Source organism: Sinocyclocheilus grahami, unplaced genomic scaffold (genome assembly GCF_001515645.1).
Source record: "Sinocyclocheilus grahami isolate Dianchi unplaced genomic scaffold, SAMN03320097.WGS_v1.1 scaffold1060.1, whole genome shotgun sequence".
Taxonomy (NCBI): domain Eukaryota; kingdom Metazoa; phylum Chordata; class Actinopteri; order Cypriniformes; family Cyprinidae; genus Sinocyclocheilus; species Sinocyclocheilus grahami.
Window position 1 is genome coordinate 311,452 of NW_015506239.1, and position 13,955 is coordinate 325,406.

Consider the following 13,955-nt stretch of genomic DNA (forward strand, 5'->3'; position numbering starts at 1 on the left):
AGGATTTAAAACAGTAGCTGACTTTCACCACTGCTGCTATCACACTCTTTTGCATCTTCAAACAACATCCGCTTAGCTTTTATAAGAAATTAACAAAGCCAGGGAACAGATAAGCCTGGTTAGAGTATTTTTAGGATATGCAGTAAATATTTTTCTTTCTAACAGTAAATTATGCATAATTACAATAAAGTAACCCTAAAATAAGTACATATTGTTAATTAATATGTATTCAGTCAATTAATTATTTAATCAGTATTTATTTGTATAACTACACTGTAACAAGGACATCTTAAATTATCATTTATATATATATATATATATATATGTATATATATATATATATATATATTAGTGCTGTCAAATGATTAATCACATCCAAAATAAAACAATTTGCATAATATATGTATGTGTGCTGTGTATATTTATTATGTATATATAAATACACACATGCATGAATATATTTCAGAAAAATATGTTATGTCTATATATTAAATATATTTATTTAGAATATAAATTATATGAATATAAGTATAAACATGTAAATACAAGTAAATATTTTAAAAATATATACTGTATGTGTGATAATCGTTTGACAGCACTAATAATTATTTTATTAGCAAACCATGGGCTGATTTAAGATGTTCTTTCCAGCAAGGAAAGAGTCCATTTTAATTAGAACAAAAATGTGTTAATACATTTTTAGCACTATCCATGTGCCATAATGCAGCTGGAATCCAGGAGAATGTAAGGATACGACTGAAGCGGGTAGAGGGGGATTCTTGTTGACTCTCACCTTTGATGAAGAGGTGTCACATTCCTGACAGATCCATCCATAGCCGGTTTGTTTGGGCGACTTCTTCAGGGGAGGGTCCAGACAGCCAAAGTGGTAACAGAGCTGACACTCATCACACCTATGAGGAAAACAGGAAGCATTTTAGCAGCAAGATTACATTAAAATGCAGCTGCAGTGCCGTCGCGCGCTCACACGCATGCACTCTGCTTATACCCTGCCAAGAGGCCAGTATGGCCCTAACCAGGCAGGTATGATAGATGAAGACAGAGCCATTTGCTGTCAGGTAACAGATGCTTAATAGATTCAAAACACATTGGCACACAACCTCTCACACGGCCTTGTACAGCCATCATAAAACACGCTGCTCGATTGGTCCTGCCGAAATGAGTTTCTGCTCATCCTGTCGATAAATCTCTATAGGATTTTTATTCCAGAGTCAAGGTGTCAAGAAAGACACTGAGATTCTGTCCTTAGTTATAGGTCTGCTCAACCACCACTCCTGCTATCCAATTTTACATAAACCGTAAAAGACCTCCATCTTGCTTCGATTATTATGCTATTCTGCAGCCGTTCAGTGCTGTACTGAATATTGTTAGTCAAAACAAAATGCAACATCCTCAGAAGAATACAGGACCATTCCACATTAGTTTCAGAAAACATGTCATTACATGATACAGTGAATAATCAAATTATTGACAAATAATCAAATACATATCTGAGGATCAGTATCTTAAGAGGTTCAACTTGCTCCAGTGTTAGAAACATTTGGTAACAAAGTGATACAAAAGTAATGTTTATTTATTTATTTATCTATTATTTGCTGACTTTTGTAAGTTTCATGATAGGGATTTTTTGTAACATTTTAACATTAACATCAATATTTTTTTTTAAAGAAATGAACACTTTTAGTCTGCACTAACAATTGATCAAACATGACAGTAAATATATAAATAACTTTTATAATGTTATAAAAGATTTCTATTTAAAATAAATGCTGTTCTTTTGAACTTTATATTCATCAAATAATCCAGAAAAAAATGTAAGAAAATATTAAGCAGCACAACTGTTTTCAGCAATGTTTCTTGAGCAGCAAATCAGCATATTAAAATGATTTCTGAAGAATCATGTGACACTGAAGACTGGAGTAATGGTGCTGAAAATTCAGCTTTACAATTACAGGAATAAATTCAATTTTAAAATATATTTGAATCAAATGAAAATAGTCATATTAAATTGTAATAATATTTCAAAATAATAATGTTTGTGTACAATATTACTGTATTTTTGATTAAATAAAAGCTGCATTGTTAATTTATAAATATACTATTTTTCATTACTAATTCATTTTTTGTTCATAATACATTTACATTTAGTCATTTAGCAGATGCTTTTATTCAAAGCGACTTACAAATGAGAACAATAAAAGCAGTCAAAACTACACAATGATAATAATACATAATAATTGACATAATACAAATACATTATTCACAATGTAAATTTACACAACTTAATGTTAAAATTACATATTAGTATTTATAGAAACTAACATTAACTATATACTATAATACAAGTTTTTTGTTTTTTTTTTGTTTATAAAAACTCTCCAAATCAACTTTATATTCAAGGTCCGTGGGCACAAATAAACGCATCTTTATTACTTTTTGAATAATTAACTGCAATAAATTAACATGCTAAAATGACAGCTGTCAAAACATATTAACTATATCTACATTCATAAGACTATTGTAACACACAGTGCATGAAGTTCAGCTCTCATTTAACATTCATAAGGTGTATCTTCCCACATGCCCTTCACCCTGCAGTCCATGCTCTCTTCTCCTTCCTGTCCATAATTAACTAATTATGTTGTAATCAATATAGTAGATTCTGATTTGGCAATGTAAATCAGATAAAGCCGATAAGAGCCGGGGAGGTCAATAGGCCAATTCCCCATCCTCGTCTCCATTACGGGACGAGGGGCGCAGCGGTCTTATCAGCGAGCCCGCAGGATGAGGCGATAGAAAAAGACAGGGACAGATGCCATATTTTTTTTCTGCCAGGTGAACGAGCGAGGGTTGTTCTTGGTGTCACCGAACCCGACGCTGGGTGACGTGGAAGCCCTTTTCAAACTCAGGCCCATCACAGACTTCAAATGCTAATTAAAGGACTGGACGGGGATGCGGCTCAGTGCTAATGAGCAGAGAGTCTCATGGCGAAGTCACATGTACACCTTCTGTCAACACCGAATGGCTATAATACAGCATATAATGGCTAACCCGATCACATTAATATAGTTTTCTGGTCATTAGTACCGCATATCATTGAGAGAGTGCAAAAAGGTCAAACGCACTCTTGATTTCTGCTTTATAAGCCTCATTTATTAAGGAAATATGATGGCAGAAACACCAAAAACTTGTGCATATTGATGTTCAACAGGTTTACTTGCCATTTAGAGTCTGATTGAAGATCAAAAAGCCAACAATGACTCCTGCTGCTCATATCCACACAGCACATTTCACACCGTTTCTGATCAAGCAACCAAATAAACTTCTCAAGTCCTAAGGGAGCACTTCAAGGTGTTTTTGCAAAAGTGAATGAGCTGAATCTCACCTGTGGTTACCATGCCAACCCTGGCAGAGCTGCTATAGGGCAGCCAAAGACAAACGCATTCACAAATTCCCACTGGATCAAAACTACTGTAGTCTGGAACGTCCTAAGACGTAAGCGTAACCTATCGGTTTGACTCACTTACTACAGTTCAAGCTGTTTTATTGTGTCACAATAAGGTATACAGAGAAGTCTAACTACTTAGAAGTGCAAAAGGTATTTTTATAGGTTCAGCAGAAAAACTCTGTTACTATAGCCATGATTTTGGCCATATATAACCACTGTTCAAAATTTGGGGTCTGTAAGATTTTATTTATTTATTTTATTTTTTAAAATAAGGACATTAATACTTTGAAAAAAAGTGTTCTTTTGAACTTATTCAAAAAAAAAAACCTTCACAAAAATATTAAGCAGCACAACTGTTTTCAACATTGATAACGATAAGAAATGTTTCTTAAGCACCAAATTAGCATATTGGAATGATTTCTGAAGGATCATATGACACTGGAGTAATGATGCTGAAAATTCAGCTTTACAATTACAGGAATAAAATACATTTTAAAATATATTTAAAAAGAAAGAAGTTATTAAAATTGAAATATTATTTCACAATATTACTGTTTTCATTAGGTTTATGTTCAAATAAATGCAGCCTAATTCCAGCTATTTGATTTAAGTTTTATCTAATTTATGGGGCTAATCCAGGTTTTTCTTGACAACCATTAGCAAAATTAATATATAGTTGACCAAATGTACATATCAATACCTAATCATTATTCAGCTAGTTAAATTTACATTACAACTTAGCCTATCCTGATAAAAGTGACAATATCAAAAACGAATTAGTTAATTCAAATAATAAGCAAAAAACCTTGACTAACATCATTAGTGGAAACTGGGGGGAAAAAATGGTGGCACACTTTATTTTAAGGTCCAAGTCTCGCTATTAACAAACCATTAACTACAACTTTTACCTCAATAAACTCCTAATTTGCTGCTTATTAATAGTTAGTAAGGTAGTTGTTAAGTTTAGGTATTAGTGATGTAGACTATGGTTATGCAGAAAATATGCTTTATAAATACTAATAAACAGCCAATATGTTAATAATAGGCATGCTAATAAACAACTAGTTAATAGCGAGAATTAGTCCCTATACTAAAGTGTTACTAAAAATATAACGCTAAAAACACAAAATACTTCTCTGTTAAATGCCAATTGCATGTATAGTTGTGCATGATTAAAGCAAATCATACTGACAATATACATCTTATTCTGTTACATGAGAAAAATATAAAACGTGTTAATTTCCCTCAACAAACACAAACCTCATCTCTTTACCCAACATAGCAGCAGTCGATTCACAAGCTCACGTAAACGGTGCATACTGCTTGTGCCTCAGAATGCTCGGTTTCTTCCTGTTTCTAATCCATATATTTATTGTGACAGAGCAATGAGAAAATGGCTTGCCCTCGGCGACAAACTGTCAACACGAAGCTGCCTCCATTACATGATCCTCCTCTGAAGAGAGAGAGTGGGTAAAGGGGGGGAAAAAATCCTCCTACGGAAAGATTCCCAGAATTTTGCTCATATCCCATTATACCTTGCAATAACGGCTGCCTTTCACTCGTTAGTGGAATAGTTAACGAGAACAAATGCACTTCTGTTTTATTATTTTGTCCATAAAAGAGCTGTTAAATGAGCCAGACAGCTAACATGAACTGGTCTCACATGAGACTGTATGAAGCATTTGGGTTTTAAGCGTAGTATTGCTAATATTTTTATCTAATGATATATTCTAATCAAGATCAAGTAAAGCATTTTTCTACCTACTAAAGGTATATTTAGGTTGAAAATATGTATTATTGGCATAATGTTGATTGCCACCGTCATTTTGACTCATCCATCATTATACATTTTTATTTTTATTATATTTTTAAACTAATATATATATATATATATATATATATATATATATGGGAAAAAATATTTAGTCAGCCACCAATTGTGCAAGTTCTCCCAATTAATCTGTTTACATAATACAGAACAGGTTATAAGTGTACTGTTTTCATATTGTGGCTGCACTATTGAGTATTTCTTTTGGATTGGTCCCATTCACTTCCATTTTAAGTGTCTTGTAACCCAGATTTTTTTTTTAAAGCAAAGGAGGGTCAAGTGGAAATTAATTTTAGTGCTAATAAACTGTATGCCACAAATGCTGCACATTATGCTTAACTTGTATTGAACCCAGAATAATTCTTTAAAGAAAATCATTAAAGCAAAACAAGTAAGAATTATCCCCAAAGTCCAATTTACTGCAATATTATAAGGTGAAAAAACAAACGTGAGACAGACAATGAAATCACAAAGCAAGATGACAACTACAATTACTTTTGTCTGAACAGATGTGAGGACAGGGTACCAGTACAAACACACACAGCGGCGCGCTCACACACACACACACACACACACACACACACACACACACACACACACACACACACACACACACACACACACAAAACACAGTGTTAATTTTGACAGCCATTTTTTATTTAGTCTTAGTCTTTATCTTGAGACAAAAAATGCTTAATAGTCTTAGTCACATTTTAGTAATTTGAGTCTTTCATAGTTTTAGTCGACGAAAAGTCATTTCATTTTTGTCAACTTTTAGTCATTATTTTTAGTCAAACTGCAGTTACCAATATTTATTTTGGTAGCTATTTTATATGTAGACATTAAAAATAGACATTAATTATTCATTCTCTCTTTAGAATCAGTTAAGCTTATGAGAAATTTGAATCAAGGATAGATTTTGGAAAAACTTGAATAAATGATGACAATTTTAATTTTTGGGTGAACTATCCCTTTAACAGTAGTGAAAAGTGAAAACTTATAAAAATTATAGTTGTTCATATATAATATATATAAATTATAATTTTTGAAAAAGAAGCAGAATAAGACAAATATGAAAGAGATCACACACACACACACACACACACACACAACAGTGTTAATTTTGACAGCCATTTTTTATTTAGTCTTAGTCTTTATCTTGAGACAAAAAATGCTTAATAGTCTTAGTCACATTTTAGTAATTTGAGTCTTTCATAGTTTTAGTCGACGAAAAGTCATTTCATTTTTGTCAACTTTTAGTCATTATTTTTAGTCAAACTGCAGTTACCAATATTTATTTTGGTAGCTATTTTATATGTAGACATTAAAAATAGACATTAATTATTCACTCTTTAGACCAAATCAGTTAAGCTTATGAGAAATTTGAATCAAGGATAGATTTTGGAAAAACTTGAATAAATGATGACAATTTTAATTTTTGGGTGAACTATCCCTTTAACAGTAGTGAAAAGTGAAAACTTATAAAAATTATAGTTGTTCATATATAATATATATAAATTATAATTTTTGAAAAAGAAGCAGAATAAGACAAATATGAAAGAGATACAAATTAAACTATTTTTTCAGATACAGTAGGTTTACTTAACATATTTATTTAACATCTTTTGTTGGTTAATATTAATGACACGGATAGGTACTTAATTAGGAACGCTGTCCCTTTAAGACAGAAGGCATGCATTTAATACTGACACACGTTCAGTTTTCACCCACCTGTTTACGTTCACTTAATCCATAACCGACTGTATTTATGTGAGATACTCTACACGATAGACATTTGGACGGCTGTGTGTGTATTTGAGCACTGAGAACTGATCGCGCACTGTATACGAGAACTGAAGAAGTGGAGCATGTACGAGAGAGAGCACTTCCATCAGCACGATTCCGCCTATCCCACCTTTACTAACTTTAAGTTAATCGACAACGAATTGTGACTCCCGGGAACATTAAAAATAGACATTAATTATTCACTCTTTAGACCAAATCAGTTAAGCTTATGAGAAATTTGAATCAAGGATAGATTTTGGAAAAACTTGAATAAATGATGACAATTTTAATTTTTGGGTGAACTATCCCTTTAACAGTAGTGAAAAGTGAAAACTTATAAAAATTATAGTTGTTCATATATAATATATATAAATTATAATTTTTGAAAAAGAAGCAGAATAAGACAAATATGAAAGAGATACAAATTAAACTATTTTTTCAGATACAGTAGGTTTACTTAACATATTTATTTAACATCTTTTGTTGGTTAATATTAATGACACGGATAGGTACTTAATTAGGAACGCTGTCCCTTTAAGACAGAAGGCATGCATTTAATACTGACACACGTTCAGTTTTCACCCACCTGTTTACGTTCACTTAATCCATAACCGACTGTATTTATGTGAGATACTCTACACGATAGACATTTGGACGGCTGTGTGTGTATTTGAGCACTGAGAACTGATCGCGCACTGTATACGAGAACTGAAGAAGTGGAGCATGTACGAGAGAGAGCACTTCCATCAGCACGATTCCGCCTATCCCACCTTTACTAACTTTAAGTTAATCGACAACGAATTGTGACTCCCGGGAAAAACGGAACGTCTGGTCACCTTATCCCAAACCCTTCAGGTGCTGAGGCCATTGTTTCAGATCGCTAGTTCACATTTTGGTAGCCTATCCGTCCACTGCGGCTGCCATACTGAGACTAAATATACAAAGGCCCCTTATCCGATTGCAATCCAATGACAGGGACGCACATTTTGAAGGACAAGACAGTAGTCCTCAAATAACATTATAGTCCCGTCTCGTCTTGTTAACGAAGATGTGGCATAAATTTCGTCATAGTTTTTATAACCAGATATTAGTTTTAGCTGTCAATGTCTCGTCTTAGTCACAGAAAAAATGTTCGTTAATGAATATTTTTCGTTGTCGTCTTCGTTGACGAAATTAACACTGACACACACACACACATATAGAGGGGCTGAGCAGGCATATCTACACAGGAAAGGGGAATTTAAATCACCTCCAGGCTTCCTCGTGAAAAGAAGACAAATGCCCAGGAGTGCGTGTGTGCTGCTCTAATGAGCACGCGGCTATTGTTGCACACAGTTGCCGATTGATTTCATATGAATCCCTCGCTCAGGCAAATAAAGAAAGAGTGAGAGACTCCTCTGGCTTCCTGCGGGGGGGAAAGTTTAGGACCTGTGGCAGCCACAGGAGGCTTGCGTTTTATTAGCGGAGTGCGCCCCGATTCGCCATTTACTTCTTTAATTACTTTGCCTTAATGAACCTTTTGTAGCATTTGTTGTGTATCACGGTTTAACATCTTTGAATTAAAACACTACTCAGTGATGCAAACCCAAGCAGACAGATGGGCCGATGATTTTGCTTAATTGGAATTCAAATTGACAATGGCCAATCATCATAGGCGGTTCAATAGGAAGTAACCTTTCAAAATGAACACATATACTTTTAATTTCTCTTTCAGTGCAGCAGAATAAAGAAATAAAATAGTAAGTTTTTTACTGAGAACAAATCTACTTTATTTAAATACTATATAATATCACTTTTTTTGTGTTTTGGTTTCAGTGCATGCGGAATTGCTACATTTTGTGATGACATCTTGTTCCAGTGGGAAACTGTTTGATAGTGGGTTTCAACTCAAGGGTTGTAACCTGAAAATCAATTGCAGTTTTCTTCTGATGTATCAAGAACAGGCACAACAACACAAAAATGGAAATAATAAAATGCAACTAATCATGTACAGTTAAGATAGCAAAGTTTATAGGCTTTTTATAGGAAATTCATTCCCATAAAATTATTTAAAAATAAAGAAATGATTATAAAATATATATTACATGCACACTACTATTAATACTTCTATTCTGAAAGGATGCATAAAAACGATCAAACTGACAGAATAAAGACTTGAATGTCTGAATGTAAAGACTTTTTAACATTCAAAAAATATATATTTCAAATAAATACAGTTCTTTTGAACTTCCTATTCATAAAAGAATCCACAAAAAAATGAATCCTGGTTTCCATAAAATATTAAGCAGCACAACTGTTTTCAACGTTGATAAAAAAAATAAAAAATAACGTTTAAGGCAGGAAATCACCATATTAGCATGATTTCTGAAGATCGGTGAAACATCAGTTTTGACATCACATAAATAAATTGCATTTTAAACTATATTACATAAAAACAGTTATAATACATTTTAATAATTTTCTACAATGTTACTGTTTTCACTGTTTCTGCTCAAACAAATTCAGCCTTTGCGTGCATTAGCAACTTTAAAGAACATAACAAAAAAAATTAATAAATACAGACCCAAACTTTTAAACGGTAGTGTACTATATGTCCAGTTCAACCTCATGTTAATAATTTGACAAATTGTTGGGTCTATGCAGTTCATAGTAACGTTAATACATTTCAATGTCTGATTATAAAGAAGCTATTGCTTACTTTATATAACAAACAAAAGCAGTACTGTGTTGGTTTGCCACTTGATGTTCAATATAAAATCTGCAGCAAAGCCAGTTGAGAATCACTGATTTGTAAGAACTGAGTTGATATTCTCTCATAATAGAAAGCCAGCATCATTCTTCTCCAATAGGGAAGTGATCAAACTCTACATTGCACTTCTGAAAGAAAGACTTGTTCTCTACTTAGAACAAAGCACCGCTCCACCAGCATATGTGAGAAGTTTCTGAAGAGTTGCTGTGCCGTGAGGTGACACGTCATCCTCGTTCCCACAACATGCAGGTGCCAACTTCTATCTGCTCCACACACTGCCCTTCTGGACCCCGTCACAAAGTCCTTGATGTTATCAAAGCAATTTGGGTCCGCTTTAATCATTGGGAAAATTGAGCTGCTCGTTTCTCTCCTCCCTTCCAACTCTCTCCTCCGATCTCGGACGGAATCCAATCACTCATAAGAGAGTCTATTGATTGATGTAATCTTATTGGGATGTGAGGTGAGGGGGAAAACATGATTGATTGCTTTTGTCTGTGACACATGTTGCTCTCGGCTAGCGATGCGTATCCTCTTTCATCTACTGTTTAATCTCTAAGAGGAGTTCTTAGAGACCCCCTGGCACACTCAGCCTCCCTCCCCCCGTCGTCTCGCTGGTTTCTCTGTGCAGGGTGAAAGCCCGGTGGCTCTGTTGCTTGATCTCTTCTCATCCTACAACTTAGAACTCTATTTCAGCCCGACGCTCCTTTTAAAGGCTGATCCGGTCAGCCAGGTTCAGGGCAGGGGCCTTCGTCTGAATAACCCGCTGATTGGAGAGATAACGCATGACAACTCCGTTTAATCAAAGCATGTTTTAATAGCGTAATGTATGATCCTAAATCTCCCTGGATAAAGCAAAGCGGCTGTATTTAAGTTAAATTGGCTCCTGGCTGCAGTTTTACGGATCGTTATTACTGCAATCATCTTGCATTTTAAAGAGACACGGGCAATCGCCAACATCAGAATAATTCTTGGAACATTTAGGCCCGATTGGAAATTTCGAGAAGAGATAGCAAAGGGGCACAACAGAAAAATCACTCTGGAGATTTATATCTGTTCTCATTAAATGATAATGTGGCCTTGTTTGAGAGGATCAGAACAAAGTGATCAGTCCTGAACTACAGACATTCAGCAAAAGACGGAATAAAAGCAGAATAAAATAGAAATTGTTTAACATATAACAAGTCTAAAACAGAATAGCTGTTGCTATTTATTATTTGAGAAAATAAACTAACAAATTTACACTAATTTGTAGAAGTTAACGGGACTGAAGTAAATGAAGCAGGTTTCACTGGAAGCCATTGTGGATTTTTAAAAACAGTATATATAATACTATTCAAAATTTTGGTGTCAGTAAGATTTTTTTCTTATTGGTCTTTTTTTTAAAGGGGTCATATGACATTGCTAAAAAGAACATTATTTTGTGTATTTGGTGTAATGCAATGTGTTTATGCGGTTTAAGGTTAAAAAAACAAGGTTTCTCCTCTATGCCCCGCGTTTCTGAAATGCGTCGATTTTTACAAAGCTCATCGGTCTGAAAAGCGAGGTGTGCTCTGATTGGTCAGCTATCCAGTGCATTGTGATTGGCCGAATACCTCAAGCGGCGGTGGCGGCGGCAACACTACTACAGTGAGAATCAAAGTTGCGCCTTCTTTCTTCGCGTGAACATTCGGGCGGCGTCCCTAAACTACATTATTATTGTGTTATATATTTATTTATTTAAAGAAATTAACACCTATATTCAGCAAGAAGAATGCATTAAACTGATCAAAAGTGATGGTAAAGTATGATTTCTGAAAGATCCCTCATGTGAGGGATTAGGATTGAATTACATAAAAAAAATTAATACATTTAAAATGTATTCAAATGAAAGTTATTTTAGCAATATTTCACAATATTACTGTTTTACTGTATTTTTGATCAAATAAATGCAGCTCCTATGTGAGCGTAAGATATGTCTTTAAAAAATGTTTTTAAATCATTAAATATTTTTTGAACGGTCTGAGTCTGATATTCTGGTCCCTAGATATGGCTCAGGTCATTCCATCAGTCTCTATAGGATCTTTTTATTTTTTTGCCAATTTCATCATACTCTAGGGAAAAGTTGGAAGTCTGATTGCATAGAAAAGTAATAGCACACCCTCCATAACAAGCGGCATGATTTCAGATATCATGTCCACACAAATGATGCTGGATCTTAGGGGTTTGTTCACAAGTATGAAGCCTAGTAATACTCGCCTTCATACACCTTCAGGATCTAACAAAATGTCATTCGAGGACATCTAGAACTAGTTGAAATAAACAAAGTACAAAACAAGACAACAAACAAGAATCGTTGCACTACTCCTGATAAGCTACAGCTAAAACACTAATTTAATATAAAAAAAGACAGGATTACTTCCTAAATGTTTGAACATTGTAATTAAAGGTTTTATGTTAAGGGATTAATCTGCATGGTAATTCTGACTGGCCCTTTTGTGGATTAACTTCCTGCGAGCGAGAGCAATTTCCACAGTGACCCCACAAAAACGCTTGGGTGGCAGAAACGCAAATCTCTTGAACAATAGCGGTGTTTAATAGTAGCTACAGATGCTTGCGCACCAAAACACCAAGTAAACCTCAAGACGTCTGAACGGTTACTTTGTCTTGTCTGTATACAGACCAGAAGATTGCATATTATTATTTTGATAGAGCGATAAATTGGCTATTTCTTGGATTTACTCGGATCCAAAGTGTTATACACAAGACTCGCACCACAACTCTTTAGTTCTTGGGCCCGCTGCTCTCACCCATATGAATGGTACAAATGCAGCAAATTTATCACTTGGGTCCAGCGCAATTACTTGGGGAGCCACCACGTGACAGGGATCAATGTGGCACAAGACACTCGGCCATTGACTGCCGGCCATGACAAAGTGCCCCCGTGGCTTTTTGTGAATCCCTTCTATTGAGGGAGCAGATTATCAGCCTTTGTGAGCCTCCTCCTTTTTGATTTACTGTTGAGGTGGGAATGGTATTATTAAGAGGCCTTTGTTTTACAAGGAGGAGAGGCAATGAATGGGCTTATGGCTGAAGCCACAGCGGCCGGCCGATGCACTGACAAAGTAACTCCTCTTTATTATCTCATTACCACACGACTCACTCATTCATTTAGTCTGGTACTCAAAGCCAGGACGTCCGTCGGGGATGCTAACTTCGAGCAGCACCAGCCACCTGAGGGACGCAGTGTGTTTCTCTGATTAGACAGCAGGGGGCCATGATGTGTCAACTTTTGCACAGATTGCCTCTAACAGCTGATCGAGGGTCAGTTTGGTGGTTTGAATGATGTTGGTTAAGGTTAAAAGAAACATTCCAGGTTTGGTGCAAGTTAAGCTCAACAGCACATGTGGTATGATGTTGATTACCACAAAAAGTCATTTCCATTTGTCTCTTTTTCTCCAAAATCCAGGATACAGTGAGGCACTTGCAATGGATATGAAAAGAGACTATTTGTAAACATTAAAATTAGTGCTGTCAAACGATTAATCGTGATTAATCACATCCAAAATAAAAGTTTTTGTTTACATAATATATGTGTGTGTACTGTGTATATTTATTATGTATATATAAATACACACACATGCATGTATATATTTAAGAAAAATTTTATGTTTATACATTTAAAATATTTATATGTAATATCAATTATATTAATATAAATATATGCATGGAAATATTTTCAAAATATATACTGTATGTGTGTGTATTTATATATACATAATAAATATACACAGTATACACATTATGTAAACAAAAACTTTTATTTTGGATGCGATTAATCGCGATTAATCATTTGACAGCACTAATTAAAATACTTACAGTTTCAATAGTATAGCCATAAAGATGTAAACAATACACGTTAACATGATTTTAGAGTGTAAAAATGCTTAACTAATCTTTTCTGTGTAAAGTTATATAGGTTTCCATAACAGTAACAATAAAACAACTGAAAAAAATGAGAACAGTTTTATAGCTCAAATAATATAAAAGTTTTAACATAAGAATTAGTGTGTGACGAGAGGGGCGGGGCCGAGAGCCGTGGGAACGGAGCGAGGCCGGTGGAGTAATTGCGAATGCGCGACACCTGCGCC

General features: G+C 34.6%; 1 protein-coding gene across 1 annotated transcript in view; it reads right to left on the bottom strand.

The window, feature by feature from the left end:
- Nucleotides 1-13,955, bottom strand: part of LOC107566221 (PHD finger protein 14-like) — a gene marked incomplete at its 5' end in the record, with an annotated part of 70,341 nt that overhangs the window by 18,725 nt on the left and 37,661 nt on the right. The window contains one exon of the mRNA XM_016251598.1: nucleotides 794-911. Coding sequence (XP_016107084.1) covers nucleotides 794-911 — 118 coding nt within the window. The remainder of the gene's footprint in view (nucleotides 1-793; nucleotides 912-13,955) is intronic.